Below are 23,983 nucleotides of genomic sequence, written 5' to 3'. Positions count from 1 at the left end.
AATTGTTCAATAGCCACTATCACAAAGAAGGAAAGTTAAATCTATATGAGAAGATAAATAAGGAATAACTTTGCACCTAGACAATATTTTTTTAATAATTTCAACCACATAACGGCATCATGTCAATTACGCGTAATAAGGTTTAACTTCTGACTCATATAAATGATCGATTTTTAAACGAGTAATATCATAGTGATTCTGGAAATTTAAAGTAAAAAATATTCTCATGACTCAGTTAATGAGTTTAACATGTGGAACAGTTTTGATGAGTCCTATAATACAATGTGAATAATTTAATAAAGTTTGATGAATAAACAAATGTTAAAAATCAACTACCCAATGATGAGTGAAAATATAATTGCGTTTTATTCACTCGATGCCTATATATAATAAACAACTACCGCAGCACTTGAAAGTTTTCTAGGTAGAATTAAAGTAAATTAATTTATGATTTTTTTTCTCTTTTTATTAGCTATATTTTTGTGCGCCAGCAAAATCAAGCTAGAAGCGCCCGCTTACTCGGTTTACCCTCATGACGACAACCATCCTACTCTCAAATTGAAATTCTTTTAGGCAGGATTATAGTAAACTAGTCCATGAGACCTTTGGCGTAGTATACATCATTCAAAAGATTTTGACCTTCTGAGTTCAAAACTGTAATTATATCTCATGTTGGTTAAGAGATGACGAAACTACAAGCTAAAAGCTTATACTCGAAAAAAAACTCATAGCCTTTCTATGAGCCACTATGTCGAGGCTAAAAACACCTTACACTAAAGAATATTGTCAGTGCTATATATAGCACAGTGGATAAAAAATTATGAATCATAAAAATGTATTCGATAATGAGATTATATTAAGAACCAGAACTTGATTTATCTCACAAAGTCCATAAAAGCTTGGTTGTTAAGTACTTAAAAGCTTAAGATGGTTAAGAGAATAAAATACTACGAGTATAGTTTGACAAAAAAATCCACCAGTAGCAAGTAGGTATGTCTTCGGGCTTACAGCGCTAAAAACTGGATTTCGATACCTATTGTCAAGTTTTGTGCTTAATTACAAACAAGACAAAAATGCACTTACTTTTTCCTTTCTTTCAAGGCTTGTTTGGATTCATCTGAAATATAACACAATGGATTTCCTTTCACTTTGTTTTTTATTCATAACGTTTATTTTCTTTGTAAGAACCTATAGCAACAACTCTTCTGTAACTAATAGATAATTAGCTTAAATGGAATACTTCTGAATGTTTTTAGAGTGAGACGATGTTTCGGCTTTTACTTAAGACTTTCTTCCGTTCTAGGTAGGAACTGTCAATTGAATTCATATCTCTACAATTTTAAACTGTCTAAAATTCCCTTGAAACAGTTTTCTATTCAATTAAAATATCATAATAAAGCCGTAATTTTCAAAAAACTAAGTTATGGACTAAACTCATATATATATAACATGCCAAATCAGTTCTTGAATTCACATAATGATTTATACCGATCGAACTTCCTTAATAATACTTAATGAACTTCCTTCATTATAAACTTACCATAGCTCATCAGGAGGTTCTACTTTGTTCCTAATACAATGTATTTGACTAAGTTTTAAAGCACTTGTGTAAGTTTCTCAAAAAAATTACACTACCTATCAAAAAACATTAAGTACATGCCCAAATTGGTGAAAAAAAATATTTTAAAATATTTTGTCGTGTTAGTCATCTGTATTTATGAAGTTGTTGTTTTTTGTCGCTAGTGGAACAATAGCTGTTTGAATAAAATTATAGATGCACTAGAGAAGCAACATTGCAGTATTTCCAGAAAAAAATGCTGTATTACTGAAACACTAAAACCTGGTGAAACAATAGCTGTAACAAGTAAAACAATAGTCTACAGTACTGTATAGTCATAATTACTAAAAGGGATAGCGGTGGATTCAATGATACTAGTCTACTGCAGAGTGGGAGAGAAAGAAGAAATACATTGTCTCTGTGTAATTCATAGATTATTTGTATTTTTCATTGAAGTTACACATTTTTGAAGAAAAAATTCACAGATTGTAAGCAAGTTGTCAAAATGTAAAAAAGTAGTTCAATAGGCTAATTTATTGTCTACTGGTGAAACATTGCTGTAATATCGAAATAGTAATCATACTAATGAAATACCAGATCACTTAATGGACAGTGTTGTACTAATCACAGTATCTATGCTAATGGCAAACTTGCTAAACTGGTAAACCAAAGTGTATTACGAAAACTGTGTCATTATTGGTGAAAAAAAACGGTATATGTGCAATGTCTTATTTAAATATTTTTATATAGTTTAACTTTTTTTAAAGACATCTTGAAACTTTGTTTGTTTCAAAGTAAGAATATAATTAGTTGGTTAATTTGGTAATTATAGCTTTTTTTAAGATGAGAAATTACACATTGTTGCAAAAAATACGGTAATTTGTAGCATAAAATTGGCGTCTCGTTAGAAAGAAATGGTTCTATTTCAATAAAACAATTGTCAGTCGAAAACACATTTTTAGTCTAATACGAGAGACTAAAATTTTCAAGAAATTATTGGAAAATACGAAAGACATACTTACACGAAAAAAAAAACAATTTGTCTGTACACAAAACAAAAGCTATGAAGATTCAATTCATGTAAAAAAAACTTATCGCAATTACCCACAATAGAAGTATCGTTAAAAAAGTCTCTTCAATATTTATAAAAATTGGATCAATGTTGTTGGTCCACTTCATTTGATTACCACATTTAAGTCTTATAATTATAATTTTTCACAAAATGTATGCATCTTATACTTTATTAAAGGAAAACCGAATTTCGCGAAAATCTGTATTTATGAATAGGAATGTAACATCAAAAGCTAGTTTGTTTGAAAGCATGTGTCAGTAATCATGGAGGTGAGAGATTGTCCTGAACCCTAAAAAAAAACATATGTACTAGTGATAAAAAATAAATCTTCCAATGGAGCTATAGGTATATTATTTAAACTATATTTCCACTAATGAGGTTATAACTAAACCAGAAAAACTGAAGTTGTTGTACTGGTAGAACTATAGTGCAGTTAATCAAGTTGTCATTGTTCTGGTACAACTATTATTATTGAACTATTAAAACAATAACTTTACCAGAGAAATAAAAGATGTACTCTTAAAACTGTGTTAGTTAGGTTGTAGTTTAAATAATGACTCAACTGTGGCCATCTTAGTAAAATAAATTAATGAAACTGAAGTGGTGATCGTGAAATTTTGTTGTTAGAAGTTGAATTATCCAAACAATGGTGATTATATATTGAAACAATGTTATATTCATAGTGTATATATCGCTTCAAAAGTGATTAGATCTATTAACAACAAATAAAACTTTTAGACCCCTTCCTTAAAAAAAAACAAAAAAACCTTGGTGTCGAAAGTGAGCGAATATCCTGGTACCACTAACAACACAAAAACAAGTATCTAAAATCCATAACAATTCGCATATCAATAGGTTTAAGTCCACACCTTTAGATAAACGGGTATTTTGATGAGAAAAGTAGTGGGGGAAACAGAAATCAAAGCAATCCAGCGTGGTACGTATGTTTTCATAGACACTTCACCGTACGCGACACCTGCTTCTAAAATCACATTTAAACAAAAATAAATCATAAAATTAAAGTCCGTTTTATTTGAGTTGTGAAACTTGATACCTATATGTCGAATGGATTACTCTAATTCCAGTTCGTTCGAACATCCTTCATTGAAAGAATCGTAGATTTTTAAATGAACTTTGAATCTTGTGTACTTCATATCCTTGTTCATGACACGGTTACTGTTCTAAACATGAATGTCCAGCTTCATAGAAATTGTTTATACAGGGTGTTCGAAAAGTCACTGTGTAGTTTTGTAATCATATTGTATTCAGTCTATTTCAAGCGAGCAACTGATAGCGATGTTTAGAAACAAAATAAAAAGGATCCAGGTCTGTATTGATGCCAACGGGGGTCACTTTCAAAATTGTTTATAATTGTCATTCATATTTACCTCCTGTATTCTATATTGAAACATGTCTGTTAATAAATATATAAGTGCACAGAGACTTTCCGAACACCCTATATGTCAGTGATTTCTTTCAGATTATCATATAGTGTTTACTTTACAAATTATAACTTTGTTTTTTATCGTCTTGTATGTGGGTTTGGAGCCAGTTGCTGTCCTAAGTATACTGCTACCTTCTTTTTTCCATTTGCAAAAGTAGTGTGGCCACAGTGTGGTCACGAATATTTCTCTTAAGGAAAACCATTCATTCTCTCCTAGACAGAAATTCAACAGTAGTAATATTACACTATCAAATGGTAAAAAAATTCACAGTGAACCAAATATATAGGTGTTAAACATGAAGACATCGCTCTCATCTGTGAAGATATATTCTATTACATTTGAATAAAAAAATAGTTTTTATAAAATGCCATTTATCCTTCGTAGTAATAGTCCACAATTACATTAATTTTAGTTCTCAAATACATTAAAACTATTTGATAATTACCATATTTATTCCAATTAATATCACCAACGTTGTTCTCGTGCAGATGAATACTAGTGCCATCTTACATACATCAAAGATGCACTTTAACTTATGTGAACTTAGTGCAACTAAATATCGTGTATTATTACAGCAGTTCTACCTTTATTGCACATTTAAACTAATAATAAAGCACATCACCCACACTTTCATAGTAGCACAAGTCAGTAGTATGTTTCTTATTAGTGATGGAATACGCAAAAAATATATTTTAGCAAAGAAGAACATGCTTAAATTTGATATTTGCTTATTAGGAAATAGGACAGTGTGAAACAAAACCTACTGCAATATAATTATTAAACGATTTAATAGCAAAATTTTGGTACATTTTGAATTAACTAAAAAGTAGTTATGACTTTATAATGTTTCAATTTGTAAGTCTTATTGTACATTGCACTAGTTTTGAAAATAACTTTTTTCAATGCATTTTGTACGTTGTTTCAAATATGGTACGTTTGCGTATCAACAACTAAAAATCGGTATGTTCTATGCATTGAACAGGAAGTTTATTAAAATAACACAAGAATTTACCTCTTTCATGTAATGTATAGGATACTCTATTTCCTTCTGTAAGGGTTCCATGAAATGATAAACAGTGGCTCATATAGAATTTCATCGTTGTAATGTATGTTGTCTGGTAGTGAAAGCTGTTGTACTTAGAATTTTACGTAAGAAAAGCATATATTTAACAATAACCACTTCCAACTCTCAGGTAACTTTTGTCTAATCAATCAATGATATTCGACGGTTATTCTTGCAATGCACATAGTCCCAAACTACGGAGCGCGTTTTTTTTTGACAGTGATATTAAATTCTTAAGCCCTTGTATTTGGCATGGAACTACGGTCTCGTTGTACGTATTATTCTTCTGTCACATTAAACTTTAAAAGAAAAATTTGACCTGAAAGTAAAAATGCATTTAGTAGAAAGTTTCTAATAGTTGTACTGAAATATGGTATTAAACATTATAGCCTTCGGTGGTTCAAATGTAATCTTGATGGTTTATAACGCTAAAAATCGGCAGTCAATATCCACAGTAAGCACAGCACAGATAACCTCTTGTACAGCTTTGCGCTAAAAACATTGTTAAAATAAATGTGATTTTATAATTTATTGAAATGTTCTACTTTATTCAACTATTATTCTTCCGTCTTCGTGAGCGATCTTTCGTGTTGATCTCTAGAATTTGAAAGATCATGGTATCATTAATCAGGGTAGAAATGTTATTTACATTTTATACTCCTTTAGTCCTTATTAAAATATTTTACTGTACAGAAAATGTCTTTGATAAGAATTGCACATCCTCCAAATTTTTCATTCGTCATTTATTTTTAAGTTCATAAATCGCATTGTAATAGATAAATGAAGTTTTATCCAGAAAAAAAGGAATATTCACGCATTCATTTTAATATCATTCAAAAATAACCCTTGTGGCTCAATACACATCAGAAATTTGGGCTTTATGAAAGGAAATTAATCATTAAAAATAATTCAATTTTTTTATCTTAATTTGAGTAAACTTCAGTTCTCGAGGGAATACGTAAACGTAAGACACATATTATTAATTCATTTTGGTTAAATTTTAGTTTTTCTTAACTTAAGTTGGCAAGAAGCAGGATAGGCTAAAAAATATTAAATTAACTTTTCACCACCATTATAGCCAAAAGAAAATTTCAAAATTACTTTAATTAAACGATCTCATTCTTTAACGAAGATACAGGATACGATGGCGTTTTTTATTGTCCTCAAAAGAACAGAGAAAGAAAAGAGACTATTATACTTATTGAAGCACTCTCTATAGATTAGAATTAAATTTCTGAAGTGTATTGTTTCCTACAGGCAAAATAGTTTGTTTCTGTTTTTTTTTCTACTTTGAGCAAAAAAAATTCATGAATTCATTATACCTTCAGAGTTAGGTATCTCGATACATGCACGAGGTTAATATAGCGTGATCCCTTGGCATTAATAGAGTTTGGTCTTTGTTGTAATCCCTTTGTTAGTTTTTTTATTTTTATAAATAACAAAAGATGCACAGACGTCACTTGATTCTCAAGAAGGGTTTCAGTTTCATTTCTTGCTTACTGGGAGTAACTTTGTGACAGAATGATAAATGTGTCCAGTCCAGGCGAATTTAGATGTCATATTAGCCTTTCATTAATTTTTTAAATGTGACAGGAATTTCTTGAAGTTAATTGTTTAGGACTGAACGAGTCTTCGTCTTAAAATAGCTGTCACGGTTAACTAATGAACTATCTATAGCACACTCGTCCTGTGTTTACTGTGGGAAAATTTTCTAATATTTTATATTTGTGTACATCGAATTGTTTTTTACAACTTCAGTGTACTGTTTAAATGTTAAATTTTGTCTTTCTTACGATGTTTCGGATTCTCTATCATTAACTTCGATAATTTTTAAGTAGTTTATATCTTAGCATTTGTTTCTTTGTATGTTTGGAATTAAGCACAAAGCGACACAATGTGCTATCTGTGGTCTGCCTATCACGAATATCGAAACCTGGTTTCTAGCAGTGAGAATACGCAGACATAATGCCTGCCGCTAGAGGTATATTTTAGCAATCTTACGAGAAACGCTAAGGCCTAAAAAAATAAAAAATTGCATTATGGTTTGTTTGCTTTTCGCGCAAAGCTACTCAAGGGCTATCTGCGCTAGCCGTCCCTAATTTAGCAGTGTAAGACTAGAGGGAAGACAGCTAGTCATCACCAATCACCGCCAACTCTTGGGCTACTTTTTTACCAACGAATAGTGGGATTGACCGTAACATTATAACGTCCCCAAAGCTGAAAGGGCAAGCATATTTGGTGCAAACAGGATTCAAACCCGCGACCCTCAAATTACGAGTCGAGTGCCTTAACCATGTTGCCATGCCAGGCCTTCATTATAGCTTACATTTGCTGTTTAAGATAAAAAGTCTGAATATAAGTATAAAATAATATTTGTTTAAAAATTAAACTACAAAAACACGTTTTGAATATTTTCATAACAAAATATCTGTCCTGCTGGAAATTTAATAAAAATTCTGTTTAGATATGTGAATTTCTAATTTGCCACTGGCAATATATTAAAGACGCTGATGTTTAACAGATTGCTTCTGTTTTAATCACACGAACACAAAAACTCCATTTTTCCTCTTGTTGTTTACTTAGCTTTGTATTTATGGTTTTTACTTAACGATATTAACAATAAGTATTTTTTCATCTCATCATCATATTCATGAGTGGATATTTTAAGAATTTTATTAGACAAATAAAAATATTGTAATTCAATAACTACCTCACTCAGTTGGTTGCGCCATCTTATTTGTTTGAAAATTTTTTATATCTGTTGTCTTCGTGTATCGCTCACTTCTCATGCAGCACTTTAAATTGTTTCCACAAGTTAATTTAGAAACAGAAAATACATAATTTGTAAAAGAAATATAAAAACTTTTGCTTTTGAAATTTATGCTCGAATTAAATCTGACGTAAAGTTGTTTACGTGATTAAAGTTCAGGAAATTTGAATTGAAATAATATAAAAAAAGCACATTCTAGCGGATCTCAATTAAAATTACTCGAAATTGTGAATAATTTGAGCGTGCTGCAATTCTTCGTACCGTTAAAAGAAGAAAAATTATACTGATTTATATTATTAGCAACACTTTTATAGAAATAACGTAGTGTTATTATTGTAAATATTGTTGACAAATTACGTGCTAGCAATTTTTCAAACAAAATTTAAGACATTGATTATGTTGCTAAGAAATACCAATTATTATTAATTATACTCTTCATGATAAACAAGAACTTTCATTCTAGTATAAAACTTCTTACACTAAACAGGTAAGAAATAATATGCTATTGTCGTGTGTTAGAGATACTCAACGCGTTTGAGAAGGCGTTGTTGCACAAATCTTTTGTTATTGCATGTTGTAAACTTCGGACTTGCGGTATACAAAAAACGTTCACAAACTGTACCTAGTGTAATTCTAATCTAGCTTTAACAATTTTTATTTTTAAATGATATTTTGTGGTATTAACACATTGCTCTTGTTGACAGTACAATTAGTGATACATAATGGATTTTTTGCAGCAGTTACTTTATATTATACAAGCTTATAAGTTATGCAGAGGTATTTCTGTGGAGCTTACAAAGAGGTTTGTTTGTTTGTTTTTGGATTTCGCGCAAAGCTACACGAGGGCTTTTTGCGCTAGCCGTCCCTAATTAGAAGACTAAAGGGAAGGCAGCTATTCATCGCCACCCACCGCCAACTCTTAGGTTACTCTTTTGCCAACAAATAGTGGGATTGAAATTCACTTTATAACGCCCTTAAGGCTGAAAGGGCGAGCATGTTTGATTTAACGAAGATTCGAACCCGCGATCCTTGAGTAAATTCGAGCGTCTTAGTCACCTGGCTATAGCGGGCTCTTACAACGGGAACGGGGTTTCAATACTCTCGGTTAGCAGAGCACAGATAGCCCTTTGTGTAACTTTGTAATTCATTGCAAACAATCAAATTTTATACAACGCAAACAGTTGAAGCATAATTAATGAATAATTTATATTTGAACTTATTTTTATAGTGTTATATATTAAAGTTTGATAAACAATTTTCCCTTAACATTTTTACTTTAGTTTTGTTGAAAGTGACATCAGTGAGGTATAATAAACAATTATTACCTTTTAAAAATGACACTAGTGAAAGCTTAATGAGCAATTATTACATGATATTACTACTTTTATTCGGACAGACAAGAATAGTCCAAAAATTTGCAGTAGATGTTTTTGACTATATACCTTCCCCATTGGGTCAGATGTAAATTTACAAATTATAAAGCTAAACTCCAGCGTTTGATTCCTCGTGATCGTCAGAGCTCAAATAACCCATTATGAATATATGCGCTAAAACAAACAATCTTCGCACAGATGTCCATTGTGTAGTTTTCTGCAAATAATCTTAAAGTAACAACATTACTATTGGAAGCATAGGTTTCCTTTCCTATGTTTATTATTATTTCAAGCTAAGAGCGAAGGCAGAACATCTCGGGCGATATTACGTTGCTTTTATTGGCATCACCATTTATAAAGGTACAATGATCAAATCTTTTTGTTGTGAATTGCTATGGTTACGTTGACATTATCACTAGCGACAGCAAAGTTATAAATTCTTCTCATAAAATATTAAGTTGTTTGGTTGCTCGCGACACAACTGAAACTGTAAGGAACAGTACTTTTTTCCCTATACTATGAGCTCGGTTTTGTTGACACTGCCTCTAGTAAAAGCCTAATGAATAATGTACCACAAAACTTCACCAACTTAATCCACTTCACACCGAAACAGATAGTGTTGAAGCAGTGTGCCAATACCTATAACTACCCTATTACGTCTGTCGTATTCCAGCCAGCTCCATTGTCAATATATTATCAGACAACCTTCTTTACCTTCACCTAAAGGTTCTTGTAAATATTATAACTATTACTTTGCTTTTGTCCACATTCCACAAAGCATTAATTAACCTTAAAAGAAGACATAATACATAAGTCTTCTCTGATAGGTTTACTTTTTTTTCAGTAACATTGTCACTAGATAAGATATAATGAGACATTCTTACTGGAAATTATTATTTTGAATTGTAGACAGTGCTAGGAGATATTCCCTTACTGTTAGGGTCTTTATGTTTGACCTCCAGTGGCACAGCGGTATATCTGCAGACTCACACTGCTAAAAACTTAGTTTCTATGCCCATGGTGGAAAGAACACAAGTATCACATTGTGTAGCTTTGTGTTTTATTCTACACAATCAGTCAGTTGTTTTTATTCACAATGCAACTGATGAAGTCAAAATTATCAATTCTTAGCGAATACTATAAGTCATTTTTATAGTCTCTAATGATAGAACAATAAACATTTATTCCGGGATATTATTGATTTCATACTAGTCATAAAATACTTTACAATACCAGTTTTGTTATTTTTATTTAATTGTACACTTAACGTTTCGCTCTACAGCTTTTTCAGAAACGTTCCAATGAAAGCTTGTACTGTCAGTTACGGTTTGTGTTTCAATGGAACGATCCTGAAGAAACTGACAGTAAAACGCTGAGTGTCAAATTAAATAAAATATAAGAAACGTTAGTGTTATAAGGTCGTTTATTACAAGTATTAAAATGCCCTTTAAACATCATTATGCACAATAGAAATTAAATAATGACATTATTCACTTGTTGTAGTTGAGCATGTTCTTCCCAAGCAATGCTACCTTCAGTTCTTGACAGTATTACGAGTAAAATGATAATGAATATTTATTTTTGATCTTATTACTTAGTTTTCAATAACATTGATAGTAATGATGACTTAATAGACAATATTTTCCGGATGCCAGCGTTTCGTTCTGGTAACTATGCAAAAGTAAAGAAATAAGGAAAAATTATTCCTTGTCAAGTGTTTGTGTTTGCTTATAATAAATCCACATCGGGCTATCTATTGAGTCCACCGAGGGAAATCGAACCCTTGATTTTAGCGTTGTAAATCCGTAGACTTACCGCTGTACCAGCGGAGGACTCACAAGTTTTCACAACTTCATGGTAGCACAAATCCCACATTATAAAGTTGCTTCAACTTACGGTTTCATTCTTGGAAATTGTTAAGCCCAAAATATCAACACTCAGATATTCAATAAATGCTGTAGATTTGTTTTCTTTACATGTTATTTTTATTTCTCTTTATAAATTCATTTTGAAAAACAAAATGAATAATTAATATTAGCCTTAACTACATAACTACATCGATTAGTCATGATTTCACTTTTAGAACATTATTTTTTAACTGATACCACAAATTTGTATTTTACTTGTTATCGGGATCTTGGATTAGTTTTATTTCTCATTCAATTTCGCACAAAGTTACTAGAGAGAGATCTGCGCCAGACGTTCAAAATTCAGAAAGTTACATTTTTCATCTGGAACTCCTTAAGACTTTGTCCATTCGTTCTTACAACTTTTAAGATTATTTGCAAGAAAACTCTTGATAATTTTCTCAATTGATACTTCAAAAGTTTCGACGACTTTCAATCGACTGCTGATTTTAACTCCCTTTTTATATCATATAAATGTGCGAAACAAGGTGATATCAAAACTTTACAAATGACACTGTCTTCTGGTTTGTATAAGTTTTACGAAAGTTTTATTTGCAGTGAAACATTCTGTTGTTGTTAGATATACTAAACGTCCTTAGCACCATTTCGTAGATTTACGATTGTTTTTTATGCAATGTAATACAATGTGTTTGTTATTACTACTTTATTTTCATTTTATATTTTAGCTGTTTTAAAAGTTGTATGACCTTCGAACGATGTTACAACTTCATGGATCAAATTCAAGCCTTCTCAATCCACATTTAATGAGGCATGCTACCTGACGTGTAGTCATGTCTTGGTAATATATAATAAGTGAAAAATATTCTAATTATTATTAAAAAAAATATTTGCTTCATAAATGTTATCATGACATCGATACATAGATCTTAGAGCTCAAAAATACCATTACTGGTTTTACAAGAACGACTTTCATTCGTGAGTTGTTTTCAGCAAAATTTGTATTTTTTGTCAATAGACTGAAACTAATGACGTACAATGTCTAACTGGCTATCTATCTACTACTTTTTAAGCTCTTAATAATTAATAAAATATTCGTAAGAGAAAGATATCAAAATATAAATATATTCCTTAACACTCAAACATTCTTTTTTTCGTGTTTTCGTATTCCCTTTTACTTTATTTTTTACTTTGTAGGGATGGTTCGTAATATACATCGTTTTATGTTTTTTTGTGAAATACAATTTGGTAGTTGTACAAAGCACATCGAATACCCAAAAGATTTCGTTTCAAAATAAAAACAACAGATGCTTTGCTCTTTTTTTATTCTTTGTCAATAAATTCACGATTTTTGAAGTAACTCGTCATAAGTACTCAATGCTTTTATAGACCTTGTGCATGAGCTAAGGTTTCAGTAAACTAAATGTGGGCGTTCATACTGCACAAGAAACATTAAAATGAATAAGAAAGTGAGCAGAATTTAAATTTCTAATGAAAAATGTAGTCACTGCATTTGCAAAAGAAAAAACTTTTCAGGCATTATCTTTTAAAAGCATTTCAGCACACTTAATCTTTCTGTAACGTCTTTAAACCGTTATGCATTAAAAAGAACTACAAGAAAGCCGCGAATCTATATCTTTTTCTCATATTTTTGCCATTGAATTTTTATTTTGCGTATTGATTAGTTTATATTCTTAAAACTTTAAACCAAAACCTTTTAAACAACGCGTGTTTGTGTGTCTTTCTTATAGCAAAGCCACATAGGGCTATCTGCTCAGCCCACCGAGGGGAATCGAACCCCTCATTTTAGCGTTGTAAATCCGGAGACATACCGCTGTACTAGCGGGGGTCTTTAAACAACGAATCAAAATGCTTCTTTAAATACTTATTCCTGCACGCTTGGTGATAGGTTATCTAAGTTGTTTGAAAGATATTTTGTTCGATCATAAATAATTTAGTAAACTTTACATATAATAATTTCTCACGTTTGTTTGTTTGTTTTTAAATTTCGCACAAAGAGAGAAGGCAGCCAGTCATCACCACCCACCGCCAACTCTTGGGCTACTCTTTTACCATCGAATAGTGGGATCGCCCGTCACGGTATAACGCCCCCACGGCTGAAATGGCGAGCATGTTTAGCGCGACGGGGATGCGAACCCGCGACCCTCAGATTACGAGTTGCACGCCTTAACACGCTTGGCCATGCCGGGCCAATTTCTCACGCCTTTAAATATTTGTAAAAGATGTTATTGATTGTATCAATCTATAATATTTAGTTTGAGAAATGTTTGGTAAACGTCGTTGTTTGTTATTAAGCACAAAGCTACACAAAGGATTATCCGTGCTCTGTCAACCAAGGGTATCGAAACCCGGTTTCTAGCAGGGTTTGGGCTGTATGCATGCCGCTCTGCTACTGGAGGGGTATTTGGTAGAAATATACAAATAAATATTTTAGTATGTTAAGAAACATGTAACCAATACATATACTACTAAACAACTAAAAGAACAAATGCAATTATTTAACTTACTAAACAGCTTACAATTATCTAGAACGACGATAACCGCTAATAGGAAAGATGGTGGGTAATTGAAGGAATAAATACATGAGTTTTACTAATGAGAAGTAACTTATACTTACATCCCAAGTGAGTTTCGTAATTGAACCCGGGAAGCCAAGAGTTAGCTCATCTAATGAGTATTAAACACGATTCCCATTTAAAACGATCCTCGTATTTGATCCCTAGAGGCAGCAAGTGAGCATGTGTAATGTTCATTGAGTTCGACTCACATGTCTAGTGCGTTTTATATCTGATTCTTGGATGCCCAGAATTTATCAGTTAAGTATTACGCTTGACTTTAGTGTCTACTGAGTGCTTTAGATGCCCAAAATGAGTTCATATAATGTGTATTAAGCTCATCTCACAAGCATGATGAGCTTTCGTATTGTCTTATTTTCTCCCTCTAGTTGTCTCTAACGGTTTGATGAATATTAAATTCATCCTGCTCCCCCTGGTGATTTTCGTATTTCATTATAGGCCGTGCAAACTGAGCTTATTTAGCAAGTTTTAAATAAGGTTTTCATGGCTTGCCTTGTTACTTCTGTAGTCTTAATGTTTTTGTTGTTTTCTACATATACTTACGTACACCCGACATAGATAAGTTTACTTGACTATTTTGTATCTTAACTCGAAACAATAAAAAGTAGTAACTTAAACTAAATAACACAGCAGGAAAATACGTACTGCGCATTCGTCTTCTTTTCAATATCGTGATTATAACGATAACAACAACGATGAAGAGAACTGCAACTGCAGCAACGACAGCAGCAACAATAATAATGTTTTCATCTCCGAAATCAGGTACCCAGCCAGCAGTTCCTGAAATATATATGTAGATAGATATACTTCAAAATAGGTTTCAGTGATTTGGAAATAACAACCACTAAGTGTATAGGATATTTAAATCAGGTATCCAGCCAGCAGTTCGTGAAATCTATATGTAGATACATATACATAGGAACAGTAAAGACGAAAGGATGAGGACTAGTGTAAGAACGAGTAATTAAGAATAAAAGTAAAATTATACATTTTAGTTGTAATTTGAACCTAATTACAAAAGGATATATATTTAATATGTAAAATGTTCGTTTTGTAATCAAGCCACGCAACGGACTCTCTATGCTCAGTTCATCACGGGTATCGAAACCCAGTTCCTAACATTCTAAGTCCGAAGACATTCCGTTATGCCACTGAAAGGACGTGTAAAAAGGGAAATTCCATATATCTTGCTATTTCATAGTACAATATTAGCAAACAGATGTAGAAATGAAAATATCGCTTATAATTCACTGTACGTAAAAAAGAAGCAACTATAGCTCTATTCGAAAACAGTGGTTTAAATATATTAAGTTACATAATAACTAAATTATTTGAAAATATATTAGTATTAAAAAATGAATATAATTTAAAATATATATACCTCCACGATCGAAAATAGATTATGTGTAAACTTCAAATATAAGTTGGTTGTTGGGTTTTTTTCGAAATTAAAAGTTTAGTTTAGTTAGCAAAAATGTGAAATTGGCAATTTAATCGAAGAATAATTTTATTTAACCTGTAGGTTAAAAAAGAAGTTTTTGAAATGACTGTTCTATTGCAGAAAATATTCCGATGAAAATGTATTTTTTGCTCCACAAATGCCTAAGATTAATTATAAATTGTTTATATCGGTGCAAATTATGAAAAAAATGAAATTTAATATCTATATATATTTTAAATAAAAATTGTTATGTTTGATTAGAAAACATATAGTCTAATTATTGCAAATCTATAAGCCTTTACATTGCATTCTGAACAAAAATATAGTTTACTGCCTGAAGCTTAAGATTTAGTTTTGTTAGCACGATTCAATAAAAAGAGATGATTTTCAAAAAATAATAAAGAAAATTCTCAAATTCAGAAAGTTAATTTAAATTATACAAGAACATTATATGTAAGTATAAAAATGTTTGAGACAATAATTTGCTTTTTTTCATACTTATTAAATTCAGATGTAATGAAGCAGTTAAACTGATCTCTTCCACAATGCAGTTGGTATAGGATCGTATTAACAAAAGTGCCATCTATTTATTTATACGTTCACCATATATTACGCAAATTAAGTCTCGTACCAGTAATAAAAGTTTTCGATTTGGAATATAATACATCAGGTCTTAGGTTTCTGTCAGTGCTTAAGGAGATAAAGAACATAAAAATAAACCGAAGGTGAATGTTATTTTGTAGGCTTATAGTGATGTATATTATGGGTGGATAATGTATCAAGAACTTCAGTTTGCTTTTCCCTCATCCGGATATAGTGTTTAAATAATGTTTGTTATGCGCTTTTCTAAGACATGAATATTTCTCTGTCGCTATCTGTCGATTCCAAATCTATGGTGAATAGTAAATGAAATATATTCAAATAACTATATTTCTTAACAAGAACTGGTTACTTTTCAAAATACGATTTATTGTTAAAATATATAGCAACTATTTCGTTTTAGATGGATTATTAACCAATATATTCAGATCCATTGTCACTTCTACACATGTTTATAAAACTTAAGCTAGCTTGTATTAAACCTGAGAGTGTAAACAGCATGATCTGAAGTTACAGAATTGTTTTGTTTAAATATCGAATCAAAATTCAGCGAAACTTAATATACCTCTGAAAGACAACAAGTGAATAAATACCTTATATACTTAAACAAAAATTCTTCTTTCATTAGTTTTTTGGACTTTGCTTCGTATATGCATAACCTAAATTCGGTTCCCGATTTTCTTTAAACTTTAATGAGATAGGTTGTTTGGTTAAAATAATGTACATGTTAGAAATATGAATTTGATATCTCTATCTACTTAACAAAAAATATTTTTTTAAAACATGGAAGTGATTTCCTATAGCGTTAAGTTAACCAATGCGCCATTAGAATATAGCACTGGATTTCTACAGTTATTAATAAGACCTCTATCGTACTTACTTCTTGCATGCGTTTACAATATCTATCAACGAAATATACTTCCAGCATAAACGAAATATTATAACTTGAAAAGAACATTGAATTTAAACCATTTAGAAAAGTTATGTCGATAAAGCAAAAAATCGATCTCATTTTGGTTATTTACAATTTTTATAACACTCCATGTATTGCTGTTGGTTTCCCATGTTGTGTTATTTTTTAATTTTGTCAACAACTAACCATTTCATACTAATGTGGCATCCTTGTTCCGTTACCGTGTATATATATATATTCCTATGTATTTGTAAACTACTTGTACCCGATAATTATAAAATCTCTCAAAAGGTTGTACATTTCTTACTTATAACAAAGTTTTCTTTATTACCCATTTTAGCGTCTTAAGAGTTCCTTAACTAATCATCTTATGAATGCAGACTTATATCATTCTAAAATATCTAGAAACCATTGAAAGTTCATCAACAAACATATATGCTTTAATAAATATTATCACTTACCAATGAAACCTGTTACTTCAGTAGAACAAGGAACTGATTCGCCTATAGAGTTACTTGCTACACAGTAATACGTTCCAAAGTATTTTGAGGAAGCATCGCTTAATGTCAGTACACTTCTTGTTCCATGTGACACTGCTGATTCTTCAAATGTCTGATTATCCTTCAACCAAGTAAAGTTCACTAAAGGTGGATTGGCCTGCACCTCACATGTCAACGTTGTCCGCTCATTTTTGTTTTTCTTCTCGTACACAATGCACTCTGGTTTATCTATGAAATGTAGAAAGTGATTGATTTCGTTTATAACAACTCTTACCTAAACGACACGAATAAATAAGTAAAAAATGAGTTGTTTAATGAGAGTTTTGGATACTCTTTTACTGCAACCAATGTGAGGCCAAATAAGCGGGTGATGAGTTACAAACATACTACCTGAGGGCTGTTATATGATTGGTTTATGTCTACACTTTCAGGCGATACAGCAATATGAAATCGATAGCATTGACTGCTACCTGATTCAGTAAAATATAGCTTTAGGTGAGCTAGTTTTGTTTAGCATACATAACTATATACCAAATATTAATATCTATTATCAATAAAAGTGGAAATATTCAGAACAGCAAGTATCTTAACTAACATTTGGTAAAATATTTAAGATAAATGAATCAAACAAAACCCAAAAAGGTTCCGTCATGTATTTTTACATTAATACTGATAAGGTATATAGGAGCTAACACATTAATCGTCTATGTCAGCTATTCCAAATCTATCAAAAATTAACATTCTGTTGTTATTGTTGCTGTTTTCTTGTTTTACTGTAATAAATATTTTATAAAAAACATGATACAGTTTAAGGCATATATAATTCTTATCTGTATCATAGTGAGTGTATTTTGACCAGAGGGATTTGGTTTGGTTTGTTTTGAATTTCGCGCAAAGCTATACGAGGACTATCTGCGCTAGCCGTCCCTAATTTTGCTGTGTGAGACTAGAGGGAAGGCAGCTAGTCATCACCACCCACCGCCAACTATTAGAATACTCTTTTACCAACGAATAGTGGGATTGACTGTCACTTTATAACGTCCCCACGGCTGACAAGGCGAGCACATTTGGAGTTATAAGAATTCGAAGCCACGACCCTCAGATTACGAGTTCAGTGCTTTAACCTCCTGGCCATGCCAGGTCTTGACGAGAATGACTAATTATAAATTTGAATGAAAACAACCGTGCACGAATTATACATGTATAATGACAAAATGTACGCAACTAGCAATATTCTTAATTTATGGGTACCATAAAACACTTCAAAACAATGGAAATTAGGCTTATTTGAAGTTAGAGTTCATGAAAGCTGTAAATATATTTAGAGTTTACATTCATACCGCTAAGAAAAGTTTGTGGTAATCGAATTTCATGTAAAGAATTTCGTGAATAAATTATATTGAATCATTTGTGTTTAGAAAATAAATACACATCTCGGGATATCGTCGTGAATTCAATTTATGAAACTTTACTATATGAAATGCAATCATACAGAAATGCTTACCAGAAGCTTTATCTAATTTAACACTATACTTTATTTTCTACGATCTCATGCTGTTGAGTTTCATCTTACTCAGTAGTTCACAAATACCACTGGGCGTATAATGTTTTTTGTGAATTGAAAACTCCTCATCTCTTCAGATATCATCCATCATTCATATCTGCTTTATCCATACCATTATTATTATACTTTATAAACCCAATATATTCAAACACTATTATTTATGAATGTAATACACAAATAAATATATAATGTTAGATAAATATATCGAAATAAATATTTCCATTAAGTCGAAAATCGGACTTTTGTCTTACAGCCTTCTCTATATCTTTTTATTTTATTTTTTTAGCTTAGATGTAGCTCAGGTATCTACCACGAAACTTTATAAATACACACAAATAGGAAAAACTGTCTTTGCGTTATTATAGGAGATCTATAAACATTAATAATAAAGCCTGCTTCCAGAAACGAGCGTGGCTGATTTGAAAATAAGTCACGTTTCTGATTAACTACTTACACACAACATTGATGTGTATTTTAGCTGATTTTTGCCCCAGTCTGTTAGAAGCCACACATTCATAGAAGCCTGTGTTCTCTCGGGAAATACTGTTGTTAAAAGACAATTCTGATGTATAAGAAATAATTAAGTTGGAGAATTTCCAAATATACTCGCTAGGGGGCCAAGAGTTTGCGGTGCAATAAATCTTGTCTGGCAAGTCACCTTCCACAACTTCTAGATATGATCTGGACACAGTAATGTTCTCAGGAGGATCTGAAGAGAAGAAATATTATCCACTCAGCGTTTTCTTCATTTCATTCTTTAAAAACCAACACCAACAAATATTGAATACCTTAGAATTTCACGTCTGATCAATTTATTTCCACGTAATATAAATGCAAATGGTATTTGGTTATATGTATTTATTGGGACGTAAAGATAGAAAGAATAGGATGAAGGTAGCAATAAAATGAATATTATGTTATACATGAACTACAAATAACTGGTTCCTTGGTGACCATTTAAATTACAAACAAGATTTTAAATAATCATAAAAGGTTTTTTATGTACACTAAGAAACATTAATTTTCATATATACTATTTTATTATTATTACTTCACTTCAAAATATTTATCTTTTGGCGATTACTTTATCTCACACAACTACATAATCTTCAGCAAGTGAAAAACTAATCATAAAATTAAACTAATAAAAAGTGAGTTGCAGCACGTTTTAAAATAAAGAAATCGGTGTGCTCTTTTTCTGTGGGGTTAATTAAGTTTAGTTATTCCTTTGGCATACCAAATGTGATTAATATTTTAAAACCAGATTGGAAAAAACCTGAAAAACATGACTAAATGTATTCTTTGTTTTTTTCTATTTGAAGATTTCGAAACATCATTCAAAAGCTCAAGAATTCCGATGTATAGACCTATTCGAATTCTTTCAGCAAAATTCTGTAACAAGATATTATACGTCACAATCATTTTGGTTTTAGCAGTTATTTAATTATGTTTTTTATTATGAGCAAAAATGAAAATACACGGATTAAAGAAGTATTTACCTATCATCGTTAGCGTGTTCGTCAAAAATTAAAGACCCACGTATAATAAAGCAAGTCTAGAGAGAGCCTATTCATTAAATTTAAAGATAATTACCTCTGGAATTAGAAATTCCCCGCTGGTATCTTTCCATAGAATTTTGAATAGTTATTAGAATTTGGTGAAAAATAAATTATAAAGTTGCAAGTAAATGTGAAGATATAGAAGCCTCATGTGTATATATATATATATATATATATCAGAGGTAAAGCTTGATATTTTGTACTTACTTATCTATTTATTTCATAAATCAAATTTATGCACAGGAAAGCTATAATTAAGGACTAAGCTATTAGCCAACATAACGTTGAAAATGCTAAAATTACTTATGAGCTTCGAAAGTTTAGCTAAAGCTATCAGCTTTCGAAACCTTATAACTACTGTCAAATCTTAGTTAATAATTTCAATAAAATAACTAGTTTTACAGAATACATTTTTTTCTACCACTGGTCAGCTTATGCCAGTATAATTGACACGAAATGTAAAGCAAAACGTACAAACAGTCACCAATAATGATTACTATGTGGCGCTTTTCAACTGGTTAAAATCTTTAACTTGATTATTAGGAATCTTATTGCAAAAAAAAAAAAAGTAATAATGATAATTGCGTTTCACAATTTTACGTAAGTGGAAAAAAAATTACGATAACTGTAATTATCCTAAAGCAGATATATATTGCTTATACGGATAAATCTTCTGTAAATCACCTATTAAACTTCAGATAAAGACGTTTCTCCAAATAACATTTTATACCATTTATCACATTTTAAACACCAATTTTCCTTCTAAACAACAAAGGTAAAAAGTAATATTATCTTCTACAAGTCAACTTATACAGAAGAAGATAATAGCATACCTACTTTTTTTTATGAACGCAGTTTCATAGTTTTCTCTTTACAACGGACTATGAAATGCACCTTCTAAAAGTAGGTTTAACTTACATTGTACTTTAAAGAAGGTAGAAGTTGTAACTCCAGGTCCTGCGATATTTTTACTACTTCGACAAGTATATTCAGAGTTATCAGTTTTTCGGTTTAGAGCGCCACCTGGCCAAGCGTTAAAATTCCAGTGAAGTGTGCTAACTACAGACTTGAAACGATTTGTAAGCAAGTCTTCTGGGAGAACTCTCGTCTTCACGAAGAACCTATCAGAATCCATTATACTGTCCCCATCTCGAAGCCATTCTATCTCACACAAGGGATCACATTCGATTCTACACGATATACTTAGGCTACTGATATCTGAAGGCGCTCCATGGATGTGTGGAAAACCAACTACCAAAGAAGGTGGCGCTGAAAAAAAAAGAAATATTAATATTAATTAAGGAAAACTCCACCCCTATTTACAATAATGATAAACATACGCTTAAACGCTTATTTTTACTTTATTTCTTTACGAATCATCAAATGTTATCCACATAACATCATTATTGTTTAATACTTTCGCATATATAATTGTAGTGTTTTATATAAATCATAAAAACAAATTTCAAAATTAATTTGACAAAAGAATGAAATTATTTTTTAAAAAGTAAATGTACTCAGCTGGGTAAAGAGATCCTGTTTTTGAAAAAGAAAAACACAACCTACATGTAAATATTTAAAAAACAACTACAATTTCAGTGTTAATGAATAAATGCTATATGACGGAACAATAGAACGCATGTGGATCCGAAAATGTAGCTCAAACAAGTCTAGTACACTCTTAAAAAACGTTCCGGTGCTTAGTACTAATGAGTACTGGCAAAATGTCCCCCTTAATTCTACGATTACCTTTGTGAATACATTTAACAAAAGTAATTGAAAATTTGCTTTTATTAACCTATTCAGTGCCGTAGACGAGAAAACTCGTCCAAGCCGATCGATAACACAGTGTCACGGACGAGTTAATTCGTTCTCAATAATACCTAACTTCAACGCTAGATGTCAGCACCATGCATGCATTTGACCTACTAACAAATTGTTTCACTTTCGATCCAAAATGGCGTCACGTAAAAAGTTACAAAATGAAGAAGCATTAGAGTTGTGTTGTAGCAGCTGAAATATTTGGCAGTCAACAGGTTAAAAATATTTACGTTAAACGTTGCAAGTATGCATTAGAAAGGTGTTAAAATTAAATGTTTTTAACTACCGATAAAACTTTATAATTTACTAATCTTTACTTTTAACCTTCGAAATGAAAATTAACTGAACAGATTAATGTTCAGTAAAGAACGTACTAACTAATCAATTCACAAATACAATACAAGCATCTTTTACAGTTGGAAGATCACTAAATTATTATCGGGTCATCATAAGGTAAGCATTAAAGTTAATAGAGCAATTTGAATTAAATATAACGTTATAGACTCGTGGTTGTGAGTATAATGTTCGTAGGTGTGATTAAATTAGAATTTTACCGAAATGAATTGAATAAAATATAGATATAGAAAATGTTTTGAATATTAATTTGACGTTACCTTGATGACTTTATCAGCAGGGATTCATATGTTTTTCTTCTATTTATGGCTGATTCTCTTCGGATGATTTCGAAGTTGTTTTCAGTGGAAACAATTTTGATTTTTCTAATGAGATGTTCAAAAACGTGTGAAGTTTCTTTCAATTTATTTTAACTCTGGTGTTCCATTTTCTCCCGGTTTCTGATTAAACTTATTTGCAAGAGTTGTGTTTGATTTTGTATATAATTCCATTGCTTTTATTTTCAGTAGAGTAGTTATTAGTACTAAGAAATATGATTTTAATTCCTAACTTAAAGATAAGGTATTTCTGTCAATGCTGTGTCTCTTCAGAAGTTACTTTCATAATCCAGTTTGGTCTTCACTGATATGTTAGACTTGAGGAAATGTTGTGATGACAAACTTCAAATGGTTTTGAATTTATTAAGATTTGAATTTTTTGCTTGCTCGAAGTCTGTTTTTTAATAATATCAATTATTATTTTAAAACTTCTTCCTGGTAATTGTTTTTTAATAATTATTTCAGAAAGTCTTTGTAATTAATCGTCTCAATTGTTTGCAGAGTATATATTAAATGTTATTTGCATGGAATACAATTTAAAAGTTTCTAGTTTCTAATGTATGTAGGATGCAGATTATCAATCAAGGAATATTTCTGAATTTGTTGCCTTTATATGAATTTTTGGTCTCAAATCTTTATAGTTTTCTTATAATATGGATGTTTAAAATGTTTAGGGAGAAATTTCCATCGTTTTCAACTGTAAAATGAGTTATTGGATCTATGTCTTTGATGTGGTTTTCTTCGTCTACGTATCTCAACCAAAATAAGGGTTTGGAAATGGCTTTGTTTAATGCCTGTTTTTCCAGTTTAATTAAAAAGGAGTTTGCTAGTAACATTATTAGTTTTCCGCCCATATAGATGCCATTATTTTGATAATAAATAGTTATGAAGTTTGCCAATCACTTACCAAAACAGTATTTTGGCATTTTTCTAAATTTTTAATAATACAATGGAGGTTATGAAGTAGTTTTGCTAATTTGATGGAGTTTGAGATGGGGGGACAAGTTTTGTTTTATTTTGGATTAAGTATTAAATTATTTTTTACTCTGTCTTTTTCTTAATTTCACAGAGCATCTTTCAAGAAATTATTTTCTGGGTTCCGTTTTCGGCAGCATACACCTCTAGTAACTTGCAAAACCTTGAAAGGATAGTTATTGTTCTATTGGAAGTG

General features: G+C 31.1%; 1 protein-coding gene across 2 annotated transcripts in view; it reads right to left on the bottom strand.

Moving 5' to 3' along the window:
* Window positions 1-23,983, bottom strand: part of LOC143238808 (hemicentin-2-like) — a 193,228-nt gene that overhangs the window by 30,448 nt on the left and 138,797 nt on the right. For both annotated transcript variants that reach the window (XM_076479356.1, XM_076479357.1), the window contains exons 8-12: window positions 21,239-21,589; window positions 19,216-19,470; window positions 17,159-17,425; window positions 14,389-14,523; window positions 1,084-1,117 (exon numbers count right to left, since the gene is read on the bottom strand). In XM_076479356.1, coding sequence (XP_076335471.1) covers window positions 1,084-1,117; window positions 14,389-14,523; window positions 17,159-17,425; window positions 19,216-19,470; window positions 21,239-21,589 — 1,042 coding nt within the window. The remainder of the gene's footprint in view (window positions 1-1,083; window positions 1,118-14,388; window positions 14,524-17,158; window positions 17,426-19,215; window positions 19,471-21,238; window positions 21,590-23,983) is intronic.

This window comes from Tachypleus tridentatus, chromosome 13 (genome assembly GCF_004210375.1).
Source record: "Tachypleus tridentatus isolate NWPU-2018 chromosome 13, ASM421037v1, whole genome shotgun sequence".
NCBI lineage: Eukaryota > Metazoa > Arthropoda > Merostomata > Xiphosura > Limulidae > Tachypleus > Tachypleus tridentatus.
Note: the sequence above shows the minus strand (reverse complement) of the source record. Positions and strands in the feature narration are given on the sequence as shown.